The sequence below is a fragment of the Pelobates fuscus genome, chromosome 3 (assembly GCF_036172605.1).
Source record: "Pelobates fuscus isolate aPelFus1 chromosome 3, aPelFus1.pri, whole genome shotgun sequence".
Classification (NCBI taxonomy): domain Eukaryota; kingdom Metazoa; phylum Chordata; class Amphibia; order Anura; family Pelobatidae; genus Pelobates; species Pelobates fuscus.
The window spans coordinates 274,310,307-274,332,325 of record NC_086319.1 but is presented as its reverse complement, the minus strand read 5'-3'; the positions used below and the strand labels follow the sequence as shown (position 1 = coordinate 274,332,325).

Here is a 22,019-nt window from a genome sequence, read left to right as displayed (position 1 = left end):
TTTAAGGTTGTATATATATACACACAATACTTATGTGGCATTCTCTAATATTTCTTTATTACATTTGTATATATTTTGGTTTAGTAAATTTGACCTTATGAAAATCTGCACTTTAACTGATTTGCATCCATACATTTATTAATGCACTTTTTGACAGTTAATTTTATAAAACTAAAGAGATAGGACAACTTTTTAAAGCTATAAAAGTGTAGAATTGTCAGATAAATGTTTAGATTATGCACACTATGGGTTTGTTATTCTTTTAAGCTATAATGAAGCTTTAGTGAAGCCCATATCCTCTCAGATAAGTATATGATATTTTCATAGAATTTTAGTACACCCCCTTTTTTTCTTTATTTAATTTGTTGTTTTTTTCTGGCTTGTTTTGAAGAACATGCGGAAGCTAACTAAAGTAAATTAGGAGTGCCTTTTCCACCTATATTAGATTTAGTTTTTTAGTGATTAAACCCTGCTCGAATCTAAAGTGCAGGATATTCCATGCTGCCCTAATGATTCCATTGTGGAGGTCTTTCCTTTAACCCCTTAAGGACCAAACTTCTGGAATAAAAGGGAATCATGACATGTCAGGCACGTCATGTGTCCTTAAGGGGTTAAGGACCAATGATTTAATAATTTTGTCATGTACCATTTTACCAGCAAAAAGGGTCCCCTTTTCTCTCTCTCTCACTGCTAGTATACAGTACAGAGCAATCAGCACTGTAAGAAATTCCCTCTGCCAAGTCAGCAATCTATTTCCATAACGGACATCAAATCCCTTGTTAATCCTTATCAGCATCCTAACCCTATTTCTAAGATCGTGGTTAGAGTAAGAATAAGGATTAGGGTCAGGAGTAGGACCAGAAAGGAAATCCTTCTGCTGACATCAGCAGAGGGAATACTTCTAACACTAATTATAGGACATGGGTTGGTACTTTGCAAAGGTATACATAGGGGATACTGTTGTACTCCGGATATGTTGCCAAGTTTAGGGAATTGGAATACTGTGTCAAACATAACTTTTACAATGCCCCAACATGAGATCCAGTCCCAGTCCCATCAAATTTATCAGAATTGTAAAATAAAAAAAAACACAACACACCTGTAAAAACTGAAATAGACAGGGACTCATATGGCACTGTAATTTCACAAGATAGTGGCAATGGCATACATTAGGGGAATTGTTTTACTCAGAAGAGTTAGCATAATACTAGTTTGTATAATTTGGGTGTTTAATCATAGTAGCACATAACAGATTTACAAAAGAAAATATTTGCCCACCTACAATGCAATATGTATTTAAAAATAAATAAATAAACTGGTAAAGAAAGAGCAGCATGCTAAGGCACAATATACACCATATGAAATACCCTGAAGGGTCTTACTTTTACAAATAATAGGCCTTTGTGGAGTAATTTGAACTGTCAAACTGCTAGAATGGCCCACAAATTAGACATATGCCCATTAAATCCATCTATCAAAAATCTAACTATAAAAACTGAAATGGTCAGGTCTTTTATACAACACTGTAGTTTTACAGGATAGTGGCAAAGGCATACATTGAGGGTATTGTGCTCCGGAGCTTAACACAATTTAAGGGTTTATAAAGGATTAAAGGTTTATAGAGTACAACAGGTTTACAAAACACAAAATTACACATATATTAAAAAATAAATAAATACTTTTGTATTTGTTACCCATAATTGCCAAAAACAAAATTAAATCCTAGACATATGTAGGGTTATTCAAGATGATGCAGGGTTATTCAAGATGAATTTCAATTTTAAGGTCAAATTTGCTTTCAGTCTGGCCTTAAATTTGAAATTCACTTTGAATTCTCAATTTGGTAGATAACCCTGATGATGTACTCTGTTAAGCAGGACAACAACATTTGTTTATTTTTTTTATTTTTATTTTTTAAGATAGCCATTGCAATTGAACATAAACACAGCAAAGATTGCTTATGTACTTAAGTGCAAAACTAAAGCTGTGTGCTTAAGGTCTAAAAGTCCATCGTTTTTTTAGGATGGCAATAAGCATCTTAATGTCATTGAAGGGTTAAGCTGGGATATCACATGGAACCCAAAGGAAATTGAATGTAAATACACTACAGAAGTGGTGTATTCTTTTTCAAAGCAAGTAATGCCTCCTGATCTTCTGTGCTGCATTCATTTTCTTATTTTTGCAAATCAATTCCTTTCTATCAAAGTATTAAACTTCTTGAGTGAAGTAGAAGTCCATTTTAGATTTAAGTTAATAAAGTACACTAATAATAAAAGATTGCTCACCTTACTCTTGAGACAATCAATAGCATTTTCCAAAAGCCCAGTTAGAGCACTTTCATTAGTATGTGTGATAAGGAAGTCCACATCATGGCCCTCCAGCTTTCCCCTGTAACAAATACATTCAAAAGAAGAGGACATTTTATACTGATGTCTATGCATGTATAATCAAAATATATTTTACATTTTTTTATTAAAATATATATATTTTAGCTACTTCTGGTTAGAGTATAGCAAATTAAATTTTGTATGTTATAATACAAAAATAAAAACGGCTTCCACTAACAAATATAACATTACTTAGAACTGAAGCACATATGAACGGTTAATTGAATGTAATTTTTTTTTTTTATAATGAAAATAAATGCTCACTTGAGTAATGTTCACCTTTTGCTTTAAGATAGTAAGTGACAGGCAAACATACTTTACCAACTTCTACATAGTTTGGGTTTCCTACCTACGGAACCCTCCCGTCATTGTAATCTGGACATCTGGGATGAACCTCAGCAAAGCATCCTTTACCAGCTGTTCTACCCGTTCTGCTTCTTCACGAGTCACAGGTTGCTGCAAGTCTTTATAATATTGTAACCCTAGTAACACAAACAATGCAAGTTATTGTACAGCCATAAACAGTGGATCTTAACATTTAAATTCTCTCTGAGCTTCACCTGTTCTCTGCTCTACTGTTAGTTTGGATTCTGTGTTTTTTAGGTCATTAAGATTTCGTATACCCTCCTGGTACCACCGCTCTGCCGTACGCACACCAACGCCATAAATACCTGTTAAAAGCTGTTGAAAGGACAGGATTAAAATGGTCTACCTAAAATCCATGTTGGATAACAACTGCACAGCAAGTGCAATATTCCCAAATCAGTTTAACCCCTTAAGGACACATGACATGTGTGACATGTCATGATTCCCTTTTATTCCAGAAGTTTGGTCCTTAAGGGGTTAAAGGGTTATTCAAAACACCATTACCACTTCAGTGATTTGAAGTGGTCATATAGTGTTTTGCTATGAAACTCCACCTTCCTTCCAGCAGTATCATTAGTGTGTAATCAGCCAGCCCAGTCAATATTGCATTCAATGGCTGAGAACGGTAAGCCAATGGGGAAACATGCCAGTACACCTCACTTGATCTGTAGTGGTTCTAATGCTTGAAATAACCCTTTAAGTAGCTCATAAGGCAATGAATCCTAAACTCAATGACTTCTTAACACTCCCACGCTATTAAAATAGCTCACTTTAGTGACTATAGTGCCAGGAGTGCCCTGGCAACCCCCTTTTACATAGTCAGACTGTTATAGAATACCACTCCCAACTAATAATGCCAGAGAGACAAAAGTTCCTCATTGCCTACCTCATTGGCTGAGAGTGATTAGATTAGCTAAACTCTGGATTCCCTCTTGACATAATGAAGTTGATTTTACCAGAGAAACCATAAAAAACACTTCCTTAATTTCCACTTATAGGGAGATACATCTTCCATCCTCTGAAAACATTCTTGAACCAGAAATACAAAACAAAAATTAACTCACATGGCTATTTTCTGCTACCAATTTAAATTAGGGGTTTCTAGTTTCCCACTAGTCCATATACCAGCCTAAACAATATGCAGTTGCAAGGGCTATTTACTAGAGTCCGAATGGGGCCCATTTAGACAGTAATATCTGAAATTGTTGACACTGTAACAATGTTCTGATTTTTGCAATTCTGACTCAGAATGAGCCCTAATTGTGTCCAGATTTCAGCAGCACTGACAACGTGCTTAGAATTCCAAGTGTCCAAATTATTTGCCCATTCTTTGGCAGCTGGCCATTCACAAAAAAAAAATATAAAAAATGACTGGACACTGGGGGTTACAGGAATTCATACCATAACAATAATAGCATGCATGGTTCAAGTCCAAATGAGATCGCAGATGCTCAGTATACTAATTAAGGTACAGCCAAGCAGGGATGGTGAGTCTCAAATGCAGGAAACATAATAAAACACCTGTGCGCACAAAGTCATATTCATGAGCAGACTTTATTAGTCTATGGTCAAAGCAACCTTTCATCTTTGCTACTGAACCTTTATAAAGCCGGAGATATTTTAAGGAAAATAATTCCCAAAACAATGATTATTTTCAGGAGTATATGATCCCTTTAAGGTTAATGGCCCGCTGGTGATGTTGCTTCTTGCATGCAGTGCAAATGCAATAAAGTAACCACAAAGAATTGTTTTGTGTGCCTCTTAGGCTACCAGTTAAGAGACATCAGGAGTGACGTTAGGTGACAAGTAGTCAGAAATGACCGTTTTGTAAAAAAGGCAGATAACCTCCAACCCCACAACTATACAGTACAAACAATGCGTGTTTAACCACTATCCCATACCTGCATAGCCTGGTATTGCGCATTGCTTTTAATAGTTTCCACTTCTCTGCATACTCCTCCTTCCAGGATTTCCTGAGTGTAAGCACAAAAATATTATATTAATTATATATTTATTACCTATATGTATTTATTCTTGTTTGAAACTGCATTTTTTCCTGAAGTTGCTCATTCCAGGCCTTGAGGGTAACACATGTGCCCAATTTGTGCACATCCACATATGTGGAACAGATTTAATTTACCAGTGATTAAGCAGGAATATCTAGAAACACAGGTTTCAAACTTTGTGACTTCCTGAGGTGGCGGAGAACATGGCAAACCTCTGTGCATCTGAGAGTCTACCACCCACCTGGCCTTCTCTGCGGGGACATGATAGGCTATCTCCATTTGAGGGGACACTGCGGTATCCACATTCCAGAAATTCTTCTCCAGTGCCTCTCCCAGGTGTCAGCTATGTTTCTAGGCTACACTGGCTGCAATCACCCATGAGGCAGGCCCACACTTGTGGTCTGGAGCTCTGCTCTCAGATAGTGGAGCATACCTTCCATGCTGCTGGCTCCATGCCATAAAGAACTAGGGATTTTGGGGTGCCAACCCTAGCAACAATTTGTCTGATCGCTGTAGAGCATTTGGCCAGTCTGGCCCGGTATACTGGGCCTCTGTTACCACATTCATCAACCATCTTGGAATTCAATCCACAGCTCTTTAACAAAGTGGACTGTGATTAAATTTTTATTTTATCATATTGCTGGTGCAACAGGGAAAAGTGCCTACCATATAGTAGGGCTATGTCATCTACAGAAGGAAACAGAAACAACCACCTGTTATCACACAAGTAGAGACCATAAAAAGCTGCTTTTAAACACCTGTGTGAGATCCTTTATCTCAGTACCCAAGAAAACAGATACAGATAATAAAAAATAAATTGGAGCGCTTTATATATCATGTGGAACTTAAGTACCACATTGTATGTAAAGTGCTCTACCTTATTAGTAGCCTGTGGTTATTAATAATTGCCTAGTTGTGAAGAGGAAGCCTCATTTTCACCATACTCCGTAGCTCTCCGGGCTGCATTGTACTGTATGAGGATTTTGAAATGTATTAATATACCCCTACAAAAAGGACCTCATCAGACTTAAATGCATTTTGGATCTTTTTGGAGTTTCCTCATATTGTTTTTGAGTCCTATTGCAATACACTCCACCATACTGCAGTCTGTGCAGGCTATACCCGAGACTGCCCACTGCTCATGGTCAGAATTCGATTTTAGCAGCTGTTATTATCTGACACGTATTCAAAGCCAGAGATTAAATCAGAGCTCCCCTATTTGCCTCCACACTTTTAACATCCATCCAGAGAATCGATTGACACCTTATTCATTGCCTCTTTAGGGTACCTCACCTAGCCGTGCCTCTTCACATCTTATCTGTTTTCCACACCCCAACAATTTATAATGGAAACATTTGTCCACTCCACACCCTCCTCCCAAAAAGTGCATTAAAAGCAAATCAAATTGCGAGTCATCGGGCTCCCCGTCCCTATGGCGGCCGCTGACCCTTACAGGTTTAGCGGTGCGGCATACGACTCACATCCTTCCGAAATAGATCAGCAGAGCAGTTATGCTATATTACGTTGTTTGTTTCTTCTTTTTTATAAAATTTTAAAAACTTTGACAGATTGCGAACATACCTGTTACCACTATATGCCAACATGTATACTTTAATGCCACTTGATTTTTTCTGTAACACAACAAATATGATGGATGAAACAGATTTGGCTTATGCACAAGCCTCTATGTTGTTGATATATCGCAATTTCTGTCATTGCAAAAATAAAGAATACATTTTATTTTTTTTTAAAACCAAAGCAAATTGTCAGAAAAATCATTCTCACAAATGGAAACACAAATCTTTCTCAATCCCAATCATTAGTTTTGCCCACACAATCCTTAACCATAGCTACTGTAATCAGAGACACATTATGGTCATGCTTCAATACCAAGCTAATGGAAATCATCAGTACAAATCACATTTGCTGCCTGCCGGTACCCTTAATAGCAATGTCAACATCAGGGTCTTTGCAAAGTCCTCAGATGGTGACAGGGCCGCTTTAAAGGTCAAAGTAGCCAAACTGGAAACATAGCGGACAGAGAATTTTTTCCAAATGGCTATTTTGACCTTAAATTTAAAACTTACTTTGAATTCTCACTTTAGTGAATTAAAAACTGAAATGCAAAATATAGGCTAAAATAGTTTAACTTTTTTTGCCATTATGTTTTCAATTCGATGTCAAGTGGTTATAAAATAGCTAATGCAAAACGGTTATATCTAATTCAATAAAACAGTTTGGAGACCAAAAAATAAAAATTAAAAACTATTTTCTGCTTTTGTTTTATTTTAACACTATTCAGCCTGGTTAAACGTGTCTTACTACCATGTTATGCCATGTCCTCATACCTGGATGACTGTTTTGCAGTGACCTCCACACCACGGCAGATCCTTGGCTTCCTCTGCAGATTGCAATTTAAAGGGCAAAGACTTTAATGTAGATGCAGCCCTAGTGAAACCTAAATAGCGAACTTCTGAACTTTGAAAGAAAGCTGCCCGTGCAAGAATTTCAAGAGCGTCCTGTGACAGAATGAAGAGATAAGTGATACTGTTCAATAAAGTTTCATTACCAAGGTGACAAAGGGGCTCTGTTTCAAATAGGCAATTCACATTTTCTGAAATACACTTTGTGGTTTCAGACATGTAACACACATAGTGGATTTCTCTAAACAGCCATGCAATGAATAATGTATGCAGAAACTCAAGCAAAAGTCAAAAGGATGACATAACTAAAACCCACTCCCAGCCAGGTACCCTTTGATGTACAGCTAGTTACCGTAAGTGTGCTATTATGATGGTTTAATGGTGTTCGTCTCTGACAAGTATATGATGGCATCTGCGTTCTGAGTACTTTTTCAGGAGTAGCCAGGGGCTGTACAACCTTAAGAAAGTTAAAAATAAATAAATAATTACTAAATACCATTTTCTTTTAAACAGTCACAATACATGCTCCAGATTTGAAAGTTTGAGATACAAAAAAAAAAAAGCAGCTCCCTATTGGGGAACTCATTGAGACCTATAGGTAAATTAACCACTCAAGGACATAGCTTTAATTAATCCCACTAAGATGGCACGCTATTATACGGCGGAGGAAGCATGCGTCATTCCAGCAGGCTCTGATAGTAACACCATCACAGCCTCTAACTTAAGCCCCTAAGCGAGTCCCCACCACCATCTACAAGGATGCACTTTGGATGCCCCAGTGCCAGAGAAAAACAAGGTACTCCCAAAACTTGACTGCCCCAGATATACCCCCCCCCCCCCCCCCCACTCACAGCTACAGCTGGCAGCACGACAACAGCAGATGTTTGTGAGCCAGTGAACTATTTTAGCCACTTTGTCATATTTAAGCTGATGGTTGAGAAAACCAACTTGTTTACCAACCAGTATCTTTCTGCGATTCCAGGGTCACATTACGGAAAAAAAAAACCAAGGGAAAAAAAAAAAAAAAAAATCATGTCACAGAAATAAAAAAATTAAATTGTGTTACTAACCCTTATAGGTTTTGTGAAAAATCAGGTTCTACTGGCACAAGTTATGGAGAGGAATCGCGACGAGCAAATGCTGCAATCCCTCCATTTTAACGATAACGAACTGTACCCACTGTAGAAATAACCTATTGTTTGACAGGTTTTACAAAATCCACCTTATCCAACTCCTGTCTGACAATTTTTTCCAAAATTATATCCCAGACTAAAACATTTTTATTGACTTATTTCTTGTGAAATGTAAAAGGTAGGCTGCTTTTCAAATATATCCCATCTGAGCGGTCACGGTATGATATCAAATTCTATCAATTATGTGAATCCATTACTGGCTATACATGGGCGTTTCAGATTTATCAAGTGCAGGATAGCAATCTTGACCCACCATGATACCCTGATTCTGTTGTGCACAAATGTCAAGATTGTGTGGGATCTAGTCCTTCCCTTGTTAATTAAGGGTTACTATCTATGGGTTGATAATCATAACAGTATTGATTTATTTAAAAATGTATTTTGTTAAGAAACCCTACCATGTGGCACAATGCATAAAACAAAAGTTTCACCTAAACCCTGACAAGCGGCAGAAACAGCAGAGGCTCCTTTTCAGCTCTCCACCAGGAAGAGTTGGTGGTTCTTCATGTTAACAGATGAAGATGTGTATATGTATGTATACATATATATATACATATACACTGTCTACAAAGCACACTGAATGTACAGTGCCTGTTTCTGTCAGAGGAAGAACTGAGTATATGGGGGAAGTAGACTTGGCTGATCAATATAAAAAAAAACCTTATCTGGTGAACCGAAAACTAGGTCCTGGTACAAGAATATTGCAATCTATTTAATCCAGGTTGCATTTTTCAATTCCTATGTGTTGTGTGTGTGTGTGTATGTATATATTATATATAAAAAAAAATTAAAAAGCCATAGGAGAGCTATGCCCATTTCTTGATTGTATGTTCAAAATTTTGTCTGATATTTTATTTACCCAATCCCCCAATACTCCCTCTTTGGAAGACTTTTGAGGAGTGGCCACTGGAGGTATACCTAGGGAGCAATGTAAACACTGCCTTTTTTTTCCTGAAGTTTTACTGCTCAATTAACTGCCATTAACCCCTTAAGGACACATGACATGTGTGACATGTCATGATTCCCTTTTATTCCAGAATATTTGGTCCTTAAGGGGTTAAGCCACACCTTCCCTGGCTGTGATGTGCACAGCCTGCATGGAAAAAAATGGTTTCACTTTCAAATCAGATATAACTTACTTTTTATCTCCTGCTCTGTAAATTGAACTTTAATCACACATGGGCGGCTGCTGCAGGGTCTAGCAAGCTAATAACAGAGCAGGAGATAAATTCTAAATGAAACAGAGTTTTCAGTAAAGGAAGTGTAAACATTAGATGACTCTTTACAGGACATGTTTAGGGACGCCATGCAAGTCACATGCAGGGAGGTGTAACTAGGGCTGCATAAACAAAGTGATTTGACTCCTAAATGGCAGATAATGGAGTAGTGAGACTGCAGGTACGTGATCTATACACCAAAACTGCTTCCTTAAGCTTAAGGGTTTAAAATCACTGAAAGGTGAGGTGTGTTACAGTGGCAGCAAATAAACAGTCACTTCTTGAATTTCATGTGTAGGGAGCAGGAAAAACGGGCAAGCAAAAAGATCAGAGTGATTTGATATGGGCCAAATAGTAATTAATGACTACACGAATGGGTCAGAGCATCTCAAAAACAGCAAGTGGGCTGTTGCCAGTACGCATTGGTTATTACCTACCAGAGGTGGTGCAACGCAGGACAACCAGTGAACTAGGTCTGGGTCATGGGCACTTAAGGATCAATGATGCACGTGGGGAGTGAAGGCTAGCCCCTCTGGTTCGATCACAAAGAAGCACTACTGCTATTGCTAAAAACATAATGCTGGTCATGGTAGAAATGTGTCAGAACACACAGTGCATCGCAGTTTGCCGCAGCCGCAGAGCGGTCAGAATGCCCATGATGTCCCCTGTTTGCCGTAGCCGCAGAGCGGTCAGAATGCCCATGATGTCCCCTGTCCACCGCTGAAAGCAGGTTCAGTGGGGTTGTGAGTTTGAATTGGATGGCTGAGTGCGTGTGTGTCATTTTCCTGAAGAGATGGCAGCAGGATGCACTATGGAAATAAGGCAGGCTGGTGGAGGCAGTGTTATGCTCTGGGCAATATTCTTCTTGGAAATCTTGGGTCATGGCATTCAAGTGGAAGTTACCTACCTACAGATTGTTGCATACCATGTACATCCCTTCATGGCAATGATGTTCCCTGATGACAGTGGTCTCTTTCAGCAGGATAATGTAGCCTGCCACATTGCACAATTATGTCAGGAATGGTCTAAGGACCAACACAAAACATAATGAGAACACCAGGGAAGGAAAAGGAACATGACAAAGAGTTCAAGGTGTTGCTTTGGCCTTCAGATTCCCCAGATCTCAATCCGATTGAGAATCCATGTGATGTGCTGGAACAACAAATCTCATCCATGGAGGCACTCCTAACAACTTGCAGGACTTAAAGGATCTGCTGCTAATGTCTTGGTGCTCAATACTACAGTAAAAGTTCAGAGCTATTGTACAGTCCATGCATCAGAGCGGTTTTGGCAACACGAGTGGAACTTATACGATATTATCATTATTTTATTATGTGTATAGCGCCAGCAAGTTCTGTAGCGCTGTATGATGGAGTGCAGGTAGTTTTAATGTTGTGGCTGATCAGTCTATAAACGCTAATGTTTACATTGATTATGCCTACACCACTTTTGCTTATATCTGCTGGCAGAGGAAACACTATGTCTGGTGTATTGTACTGACATCTCCCGATTCAACATGGATCAAATTCCACTTGTTCATGGTAAATGGAAATCTTGAGTGGATTCAGTATCTTGTAGAAGAACTTGGAACTGGTTAGCTGTACTGGCATTAGTATAATCCAGGATGTACTTTATAGAAGAGGTACAATGACTGACTAAGCAAATAGATACATTAAAAGCAGAGTGAGGTGTTGTGACACAATAAAAAAAAAAAAAAAAAAAAACTGCACTATCATTGCATTTCCATTGTATGTACCAGCATATAAACAGATGACCTCAAAAGGCAACATTTATCTAGAACTACTTTCAGCCACATGTGCATCTTTCACTTACCCCTAGACAGTGTCTGGGTTCCACCACTACAGGTTTTCCAGAACTCATGCTCTCTGTGAACCAGCAGATGTCTAGAAGATGTGGTCCATCCTTAGTTTCCCTAGACAGCACTGGCTGGCCTGTAAGCCTCTCAATCCATGCCATGACATCAGAGCTGGAGTTTTGTTCTGACACCACATGAGTAACTCTATCACTGAAAAGGAAGTAAATAGTGTGAAAGTTCAAATTGATAAGGTATGTGTCATAATAATGCATAACATTTAGGAAAGAAGTGTACTTTAGCATAGTGCCATGTCACAGAATGCAAGGGCAGTACAGATAATGTCCAAGCACTGCATGCGCTTTCACACCACATACCCAGGGCAATAAAGAGATTGTTAATAATCTTAAACCAATGGAATGTTTCTTTACATTTAGAATGATTGCAGCAAAGGGTTTGAGAAATGGGCCAGCTCATTACCTGTACTCTGACACCACACAGAATCCTTTCCTCTGTGCCAGTGCCGTGAGGAAGTTTCTCCGGCCAGACCCCATCCTGCGCTCCACCAGGAACACACAAACATCAGGAAACAAACATTCAGGTAGAGGAAAACCACTTGGATATGCGTTTTCTCTCTTTCTCCTTTTTAAAGGAATGTTGAACATTGCTGAATTACAGCACCTACTGGTTTATTGAGAAAAGAAAAGACAACAGAGTGGAGTTTCAAATCTACTGTACTCGGGGAATAATATGAAAATATATATTTTTTTTAAAATACTCCCCTTCCTGCCCACCCCCCAAAAAAATGTTACAAAAGCACCACCTACATAACACAATCTTTTAAAACAGCACTCATCTGTAACTGCAGAACTGTTTAAATATACAAGAGCACAGACCAATCTTGAAAAGATCAGAGTTTTGTCCTCTAGTTCTAGTTCACACATTTCTTTACAATGTTACCCTGTATTTTCCATGGGGTCTATTCACTAAACAAGGAATTGTGGAGACGTGACAAAGAATTTAAATGCTACACCAAAATAGCTTAATTGTAGAATATTTCCAATTCAAGTATTTTGATCTTAAATTGCTGCACCCCACCAATTCATTACAAATCTCAGTAATGGGTAAACCTCGTTGCTTTGAAAACATTTTATATTTTAGAGTAAAGAAGTAATACACTATAGTGTAGCAGATTAACTAGGGTTAGAAATGACAAGCTCCCATAAATAATTAAGACACCAAAATGTACCCCTTATTCACGCATATTTTGGAGGGCATTATGTACACAATTCCGCCTCCATACACGCATTTTTTTTTTTTTTACATCTCACACAAACACATTGCTGCACACTTACTTTATTGTACAAACATACACTGATTCTATGTACTTAGCAATAACAAAGACAGCCCTTCCTTGCATTCGTGCTTTATCCCCCCCCTCGGTAGTTCGTTCATACTTTGCATTTCTGAGAGGTAGCACACATGAGTAACCACCTTTGACCTGCATAGGAAGTGGTTCACATACCCCAAAATCAGCATATTTCCTGCATTGTGCTTCCTCGTAATGTACAGCTAGGCTGGAGAACCAGCCTCTCCCCGCAAATAGACTGCAACTCCAATCACCCCCCGCCAGCCGCACAATGAAAGAGTTATAATCCCGGGACCCCCCCTTCTCTAACACTATACAAGTGCCACCTCTACACAGCAACGCAACAAACACTATAAAGTGTACTATAAAAGGTATCCACTCACAATACTCCCCTTATTTATATATCCCCCCACTACATCTGTGTCCACAAACACTACTACCCTCCCTATTAAATACTACCACCACTGTGTATACCCAAACACTACTACCCTCCCTATTAAATACTACCACCACTGTATATACCCAGACACATAACTACCCCCTTCCTATTAATTAATACCACCAATTCTGTATAACCCCAAAACCATAACAAACCCCTCCCCCCCACTAGTACCCCTTCCCTTATCTCTTATCCCATCACTGTGTACTACCCCCTCCCTATTCACTACTACCACTACCTCTGCTTATCCTTCATTCACTCTCATGTATAATGGCAAGAAGGCAGCATCCTTTTTCAAACATCCATCCATTAATGAATACACCTTTCCAATTCTATAACTCATGACCAACCCCTCCCTGTACCCTCCATACTTCTCCCTCCTACTTCCCAGTACCCACTGTGCAGCACACGAGCTGGAGCACTTCCGGATACAAGCCCCGCCCTAATTCAAATACAGGTCATCCCTGTCCGGCCTACAGATGGCGCTCGTATGCAAATACCTGGGTGGCTTCGCAATGTACCTATAGCAATACAATTAACTCTTTCTACATAAAGGCTTTATGGAGATGAGTGTCACCTATATTCATACTAGGGGGCTTGACTGAGAATGAGGAGATGTACACATTCCTTCCTGACAAGTCTGAAAATGAACTGGAAACAGACATTTTAAGTTTTTCTTTTTACTGATTTGGAAATGAATCCCCAATTGATATTTATTGATAATTTTACTACATTAGCCTGGCATTTGCAGTTTTATCATAATACCCATTTTAGTCAATAAAAGCAAGGATAGTTGGTCAAGCATCACACAATGTGACAAGTTGTTCTCCAAAGCAGTGGCGGATCCAGAGCCTGATCTCGGGAGGGGCACTTGTAGATTATTTAAAAAAAATAATCCTGGCACAATAACCACTACAGCTCAGTGTAGTAGTTATGGTGCCAGTAGTGCCAGGATCCCACCCCAGAGTAAGTAGTCATACCGTTTAAGAACAGTTTGACAGCTTACCTGGGGTCTGCTGGGATATAGGGCATAGGAGAAGTGGTGTGTGTGAAAGGTGCAGTGTGTGTGTGTGAGCGGTGAAGTGAGTGTGAGTGCGTAAGGGTGACAGTGTGTGTATGGGAGCACTGTATGTATGTGTGGGGCAGTGTGTGTATGGGGGGCACTGTGTGTATGGGGGGGTCGTGTGTGTGTGTTTGGGGCAATGTGTGTATGGGGGCAGCAGTTTGTGTAGGGCACTGTGTGTGTATGGGTGTGCAGTGTGCAGGGCAGTATGTGTATGGGGCAGTGTGTGCATGGGGACAGTGTTTGGGGGACAGTGTTTGTGGGACAGTGTTTGTGGGACAGTGTTGTATGGGGACAGTGCTGTATGGGGACAGTGGTTGTGGGGCAGTGTGTGTATGGGGGCAGTGTATGTGGGGGCAGTGTGTGTATGGGGGCAGTGTTTGTATGTGGACAGTGTGTGTATGGGGTCAGTGTGTGTAGTGTTTGTATGTGGGGCAGTGTTTGTGGGGCAGTGTGTGTGTGTAGTGTGTATGGGGCAGTGTTTGTGGGGCAGTGTGTGTATGGGGACAGTGTGTATATGGGGACAGTGTGTATATGGGGACAGTGTGTGTATGGGGTCAGTGTGTGTATGGGGTCAGTGTGTGTATGGGGTCAGTGTGTGAATGGGGTCAGTGTGTGAATGGGGTCAGTGTGTGTATGGGGTCAGTGTGTGTAGTGTCTGTATGGGGTCAGTGTGTGTATGTGGGGCAGTGTGTGTAGTGTTTGTAGTGTGTGTATGGGGGCAGTGTGTGTATGGGGGCCGTGTGTGTATGGGGGCAGTGTGCGTATGGGGGCAGTGTGTGTATGGGGTCAGTGTGTGTATGGGGGCAGTGTGTGTAGTGTGTGTATAGTGTGTGTATGGGGCAGTGTATGTGGGGCAGTGTGTATGGGGGGGATGGGAGGAGGGAAGGGGGGCTTTTTTAATAAAATAAAAAAAATGTATTTAATAAAATATATTTATGCCCCCCTCATGGGGGGGAGGGGAGGAGGGAAGGGAGGCTTTTTAATGAAAAAAAAAAATGTATTTAATGAAATATATGTATGCCCCCCCTCCCTTCTTACCTTTATTGAGGAGGAGGGGGGACATTTCTGGATCCCTGGTGGTCCCAGTGGGGAATCCCTGGTGGTCCAGTGGTTCCAGTGAACTCTAGCCCGCGCTCCAGGGCTAGAGTTCACTCTCGCGAGATTTGGAGCGTTGCCGTGGTAACCGCGGCAACGCTCCAAATCTTGCGAGAGGAGGACCCGGAGGAGCTGCTGGTAACAGCTCCCGGGTCCTCTCTCCCTCCCCTGCCGGCTGTCAGCACAGTGCCTGCGGACCGGGGAGGGAGATCACTGATCACTCTCCCCGATCCGCAGGCACATTGCAGGGCTGGCGCTTGGGAATGCCAGCCCTGCACTAGCCGGCAGGGGGGAATCTCGCCAGCCCTGCACTAGCCGGCAGGGGGGAATCTCGGGGGGGGCAATTGCCCCGTTGCCCCCCCCTGGATCCGCCAATGCTCCAAAGTTAAAGCGCACTGTCACTGCCATATCAAACAATTATTACTTTATAAAGATAGAATCTTTATGAAATAATCATATTGACTTTTAGAATTTCACTAAAATGCCAAGATTTTACTATTAACATGACGTAAAGTCATGATTTTATTAATGACACGGAGACGAGTATTATGCTGCACTCTTTCTTTATTTTCCCTCAGCAGCAAATAAATAGTTTATTAACACAGTGTAAAAAACTTAAAAATAATCACATATCCTAGTAACAAGGTCAGCCAATCAGCAACTCTTCTGTTAAAGAAAATTAATGTAAATAATGCTCCGGGGCCAGACAGTATTCACCCACGAGTACTTAAGAGGTCAAAATTTCAATGTACTTTGATACTAAAGCAGAGAGCAAATAAATAATTGTAGTTGATATACATGCACAATTGTAGTTGATATATGCATACCAACTAGATGTATATCAGAGGGTAATGGACATATGCTGCGTAATGATGTGGTAGTTTTTTTCTTCAAGGTGCTACTTGCTTTGTGCAAGTTCCATACTCTGGATCCAGGAAAAGAGCCCTACACTATCGGTATCACCAGGGTTGCAATGAATGCCTGTCAAGGTGGCTCTGGCCAATTAGGGGCATACAAAATGAATATAACACACATACTTAATATTAACATACAGTATACAGTAATTTTGTTTATTGTGAAGTTCTGAGTACTCTTCTTCACGTGAAAGAATTTTTGTACTTTTAATTTTTTCCCACCATTATATTTGCACACTACACTAATGCAACATATTACATGGATAGCAAAACAGTTTTTACTTGTTTTTTTTTTTTTTTTTGCTTAGTTTTTATTTATGGTTCACGCTGACATGAAGGTCATAACATCCTCAAATATCATCCAGAGGTGTAAATATAGAAAATAGTAATACAAGTGCACAATATGCTATAACAACAAATATTATGGTTTTTAAAGGACCACTATAGTGCCAGGAAAACATACTCGTTTTCCTGGCACTATAGTGCCCTGAGGGTGCCCCCACCCTCAGGGTCCCCCTCCCGCCCGGCTCTGGAAAGGGGAAAAGGGGTAAAACTTACCTTTTTCCAGCGCTGGGCGGGGAGCTCTCCTCTCCGCCTCCTCTCCGCCCTGTCGGCTGAATGCGCACGCGCGGCAAGAGCTGCGCGCGCATTCAGCCGGTCGCATAGGAAAGCATTTACAATGCTTTCCTATGGACGCTTGCGTGCTCTCACTGTGATTTTCACAGTGAGAATCACGCAAGCGCCTCTAGCGGCTGTCAATGAGACAGCAACTAGAGGATTTTGGGGAAGGCTTAACCCATTTATAAACATAGCAGTTTCTCTGAAACTGCTATGTTTATAAAAAAAAAATGGGTTAACCCTAGCTGGACCTGGCACCCAGACCACTTCATTAAGCTGAAGTGGTCTGGGTGCCTAGAGTGGTCCTTTAAATCTTTTTGTTTGTAAAGTTGCCAATCAAGTAATCGTTCAAGATGCCTCTGTATGTGTCGTTATTATGAGCATATCTAATATTGTGCAAGTGCGTTAAGTAGTGTTCCTTGAATCATTGATAAGGCAAACTGTATAACTTGGATATAACTTTTTTCCATGGTTGCTTTTTATTCACAGTCTGGCCTTGACTGGGTTGTTACATTTTGCAAGAAGAAAATCCTAAAGTCCTTTAAGTAGTGAATGTAGTGGAAAACAACTTACTAAGTAGCCCTCCATAGCTTCATTCAATGATAATAGACCTTGTGATCGGGGGAAGCCATGGTAGGTGTTTGACTTCATCCTGGTGTTCATTAAAGTGTCACTCTATTGTATTTTTTCCAAAGTTTATTGTTCAGAGTACCCTATACTCTGAATCCCTGCTGTCTGTGGCTGATAACTGCAGTGATATGAGGAAATCACTGCACCTATAAACCAGCCCCTTGCTCTCAAACACATCAAAGAAAACATTCTAACTTCTTCCATTGCACCTAACTCACAACTGGGATGGGATGTACATCTCTCTCCTCAACTTGAGATAGCCAGAGGCATGGCAGAGCTAGTGTGAGATCAGAGACTCGGTCCATCGCTGCCCACAGCCTGGTTCGTAAAGCCGTGAACCAGGATTTGAATATACTAACAACAGCTCTGGTATGGCTGCTATCACCGGTTCCATTCATTCTAAGTGGATAAGTGGAACTGCAGCTGGAATGCAAACTACTTATCCCAAAATCAGCTGCTGAACAGGGGTTATGGGAGTAGAAAGAAAATCCAAAACAGAGTAGAATTAGAGTATTCTGATTGGTGGAACCTGTTTTTTTTTTATAGACCGGGGCCTGCCAGCTTCAGTGTTACAGTTTTAGGATCATCAGGTGTGTATATTGTTTTCTTTTATAATTGTACTTCTATTTTTAAAGGCATTTTCTATATCAGGGATAGGCAACATATAGATTAAAATGTAGGTAGTTCTTACTTATTGTGTATTTTTAACCATGACAAAGGTAATGCTTTGTTCCTATAAAATTAGAATAAATTCCTTTTGAATTATATTTATGTGCTGAGAAATCATCAGATCGAATGATACACAAGATAGTTGCTCATACAATTATATATTCCCCATGTTTAGTCCCTTTCTTTTTTATCTCACAAAGATAACGTAACTTATCCTTCTAATGCAGTTTTCTGAATCATAAGAAATTGAACTATGACATGGGCCAATAGGAAGTAAGTACTGCCTATACATACTTACCTCTCCCACTCTTCGTGCCCTGTTGTAGTTCTGGTAGCCCATGAGTGTGTTCCATTTACTTGATTCTCCTGATCTCTGGTATCCTTTGACCTTGACTTGTTATAATGTTTATTTATATCTCTCCTGTCCTGTCATATGTCTGTCCAATTGGGAAATACAGGAATAAATAAGTGTGTGGATTGGCTGGCATGTATTTTATGTGTAATACCCTCAATATAGTTGCAACCTACCTCCACAGTGGCTTAAAATCCCTACAACCCCTCCAAATCATTTTCCATTTCTTCTCTACACAGCGCCAGCGCAAGGTGATGTATTCGTATATATTTTATGGAGTCGGCTTGGTGTCAGGTTCCATCTATAAACCAAGTTTTAATGCACTGCAACACGTGAGTAACAGAAAGTGAGGCCCTTTAGCGCATTCAATGACTGAATCCATTGTTTCCCCGTTGGTGCCAAGTCTAATTTCGCCCTCCATTGTGTCATAAAACTGAATATTTTTTTTTAGGAATGGACTCTAGTATGTTTCTATAACATAAATATAATCTTATTGCCCTAAGTGGAATAAGCCAATAACTATCATAAATTCTCTCAAGCATATTTAAGGAAGAAGTGGATGACGTGGATGAGTCAGAATGGCAGTAAACATAGGTAGAAATTACACACTTCAATTAGAGATATTGAAAAATATATGAGTTGGGTAAGGCATATTTACATTGAATCTGAGAGACAGTATGACATCTTCATTAAAAGCATCACTTATGTAATAAATTCCAAATTTACGCCAATTCTTCCCTGAGAGCCACGGTAAGACGGCCCCAAACACTGACACCGGCACTCGAGGATGACATTTTTGTGCTATCCTTATAGTTTTCTTAATTTGGTCCCCAACACGGAATGTCGATTCCGTCATTGGTAACAGAGAATACACCTTATATCAAACTGATTTAGGAATCCACAAGATGTCCACCCACTGTAGTATGTAATTAGGTGTCATAATCCATCTTTACTGCTGATTCTAGTGTAGCCTGATAGAAATCCAATAAGTGTGGCAGTCCTACACCTCCCCCCTTTGCCAAACTTTGTAGAAGGCCCAAGGGAACTCTAGGCTTATGTGTATCCCAGATGAACAAATTACACACTGCCTGTAATTTTTTGCTAATGAATACCAGGATTTTAACTGGTAACATCCAGAATGTATACAGGATTTTCAGAAGTAACACCATCTTTACCGCATTGATTTTGAGTAGCCAAGATAATTTAATCAGGTTCCATTTGAAAAGATCCTCTCTACACTTATGTACCATAGTAGTATAACTTGATTTCAATTTTTTGTCTAAAGACAATGCTATTGTAACTCCTAAATTAGTAATAGGTATGTGCTTCTCCATTCAAAATTGTATGAACTCTGTAGACAAGTCTTTGTAGGTATTATAGCAATCAGGAAGGAAGATAGAACGCTGATCACTACAGGCTTTTTTTTTTTTTTTTGCATGTTAAAACGTATTATATCCCACAGTATTTCTGTAATGGATGAACAAATGCATTTGTTCCCCTTGACACATAAACTTTTTTTCTTGTTTTCTTCCTAATGCACCTGCAATTCGGAAACTAATTATGGGACACCATAACAAAAATTAGAAAAATTGTGACGTGTTGTTTTGGATCTGGGACTTTTAGGATGTACGTGTATAAGTACTTTTAGAAGGGACATACACAACAAATATTAATTAGATAAGCATGCTCATTTTACACTGTGAACAATGTTTAGATGATATAGTATCTGTACTTATTTATACAGTGCACCAATACACTTCTATACAGCCTTGATAAAAAGAATACATTACTTTGTCCCCTTTAGCTTAACAGCTGCTTGTGCTTTGTTACTATAACTGATGCATGCAAATAAAATACAAATTAAATGAACAATGCCTCCTTCATGAGCATATTAAACTAACATGAAAAGGGAGGTACACACATTGGCTAAGGAAGAAGAGTTCAGGAACAGACAAAGACATACATACAAACATAGACATTAAGTTGCATGCACAAACTCAAATATACGACTGCACGCATACAGCACTTAGAACAAACATACTGCTTTCTGTAGGTTTTCAAAGTAACCATATCAAGGTGAGAAACAATTGAGACATGCCTGAGGAGATCTATGGCCAATGTGAGTGTGTACTTGATTTTATATGTACTGTGGTAAGGTACAGATATTGACATAGAGCAGGGCTAGGCAACCTTCGGCACTCCAGATGTGATGGACCACATCTCCCTAGATGCTCTTATAGCCACAATCCTGGCAAAGCATCAAGGGGGTGTAGTCCACAACACCTGGAGTGCCAAAGGTTGCCTACCGCTAACATAGTGCAAGAGTGGCCAAAAGGTAGACACTAAGGTTTAAGGCTGGTAATGTATCATTTGAGTTATATTTATAGTGGAATGTGTGATTGTTCATGTGTGCTTGTAAATTATAAATATGTTCTTTGGCTCTTTGATAATGTAATATCAGTTCATTCCAATTCTTGTTACAGGATTCATATATAGGAATTGTTTAATGCAATTGCCAGTATAGAATGCAGTAGCTCTGTCATTAGTGGCATTTGGTTATATACACTGTGGAGATTCCACTGTTGTTCTGTGATAATTATTGATACCTTTTTTTTCTTTTTAGAATATGTACGGAAGTAGAAAACCCCTGTAAGTATCACATAAAAGTCCCTTGAGGGGTTTATTTATAACCTTATTACCACAGTGTATTGAATGTCAAATTCCAGGCTGTGCCTATAGTGTTTACATTTTACAACTCATTTTTTTAAAATTTACTACAGTTCAGTATTTAGTTAATACATTCCACATCTTATTTCTGCATATCATGGACTTTTTTTTTTTTTTTTTTTAGCATTTTTAACAAACGGTATCTTTGTGTCTACCAGGTATTGCCGACCATCACTTCCTTCAACCAGACACGGTAAAATAAAATACGTATGAATCATTTGTACATTTTGATAAATAGCCTCAATGGCTATTAATTGTTCCTCTGTTAGATGATGCTTGTGAAGGACAATGATTTTAAATGACATTAAAAAGAACTAATTTCATATTTAAAATCCAGTGTCATTCACCGGAATATTGTGTCACAGAGTTAAATGTGATTTGATAATTACATTTAATAGATTGATTAAAGTGATTCTTATGTCTATAACATTAGATGCTTTGATCCTTTTCTAACTTTTCAGTCTAGGTTAATACGTAAGTGTTGCTGGGGGTTGCTCTGGGGGCTGAAACCCTGGATCTATACAATTGGGTGGGGGGGATACTAATGTTTTTAATTATTTTTTTTACTTACATTAGGTGGCTACTTCTCAAAACAGCTGTCTATTATAAAAAGAAAGTTCAATAATATAGTGCTCTGTAGTGCTAAAGGGAAACTTTAGACACCCTGACCACTTCATCTGATTCAAGTGGTCTAGTTGCAGTGTCCTTGTTCCTTTAACCCAGCAATGAAAAACA

The 22,019-nt window shown here is 39.5% G+C and overlaps 1 protein-coding gene and 1 long non-coding RNA gene across 7 annotated transcripts in view; one reads left to right on the top strand and one right to left on the bottom strand.

Moving 5' to 3' along the window:
* The window catches only part of LOC134603017 (DNA-directed DNA/RNA polymerase mu-like), a 77,778-nt gene extending 64,173 nt beyond the window's left edge, over window positions 1–13,605 (bottom strand). For 2 of the 6 annotated variants that reach the window (XM_063448589.1, XM_063448590.1), the window contains exons 1-9: window positions 12,761–12,914; window positions 11,886–12,089; window positions 11,426–11,618; window positions 7,535–7,639; window positions 7,108–7,278; window positions 4,655–4,726; window positions 2,948–3,068; window positions 2,737–2,869; window positions 2,286–2,388 (exon numbers count right to left, since the gene is read on the bottom strand). In XM_063448589.1, the coding sequence (XP_063304659.1) occupies window positions 2,286–2,388; window positions 2,737–2,869; window positions 2,948–3,068; window positions 4,655–4,726; window positions 7,108–7,278; window positions 7,535–7,639; window positions 11,426–11,618; window positions 11,886–12,089; window positions 12,761–12,912 (1,254 nt within the window). In that variant the 5' untranslated portion in view covers window positions 12,913–12,914. The other 4 variants (XM_063448588.1, XM_063448587.1, XM_063448586.1 and 1 more) reach the window with 4 other exon arrangements.
* Window positions 13,606–20,501: 6,896 nt separating this feature from the next.
* Window positions 20,502–21,477, top strand: LOC134601125 (uncharacterized). The gene is made up of 3 exons (XR_010090401.1): window positions 20,502–20,633; window positions 21,181–21,206; window positions 21,443–21,477. It is a non-coding gene; the product is annotated as an uncharacterized LOC134601125 (long non-coding RNA).
* Window positions 21,478–22,019: the final 542 nt, after the last annotated feature.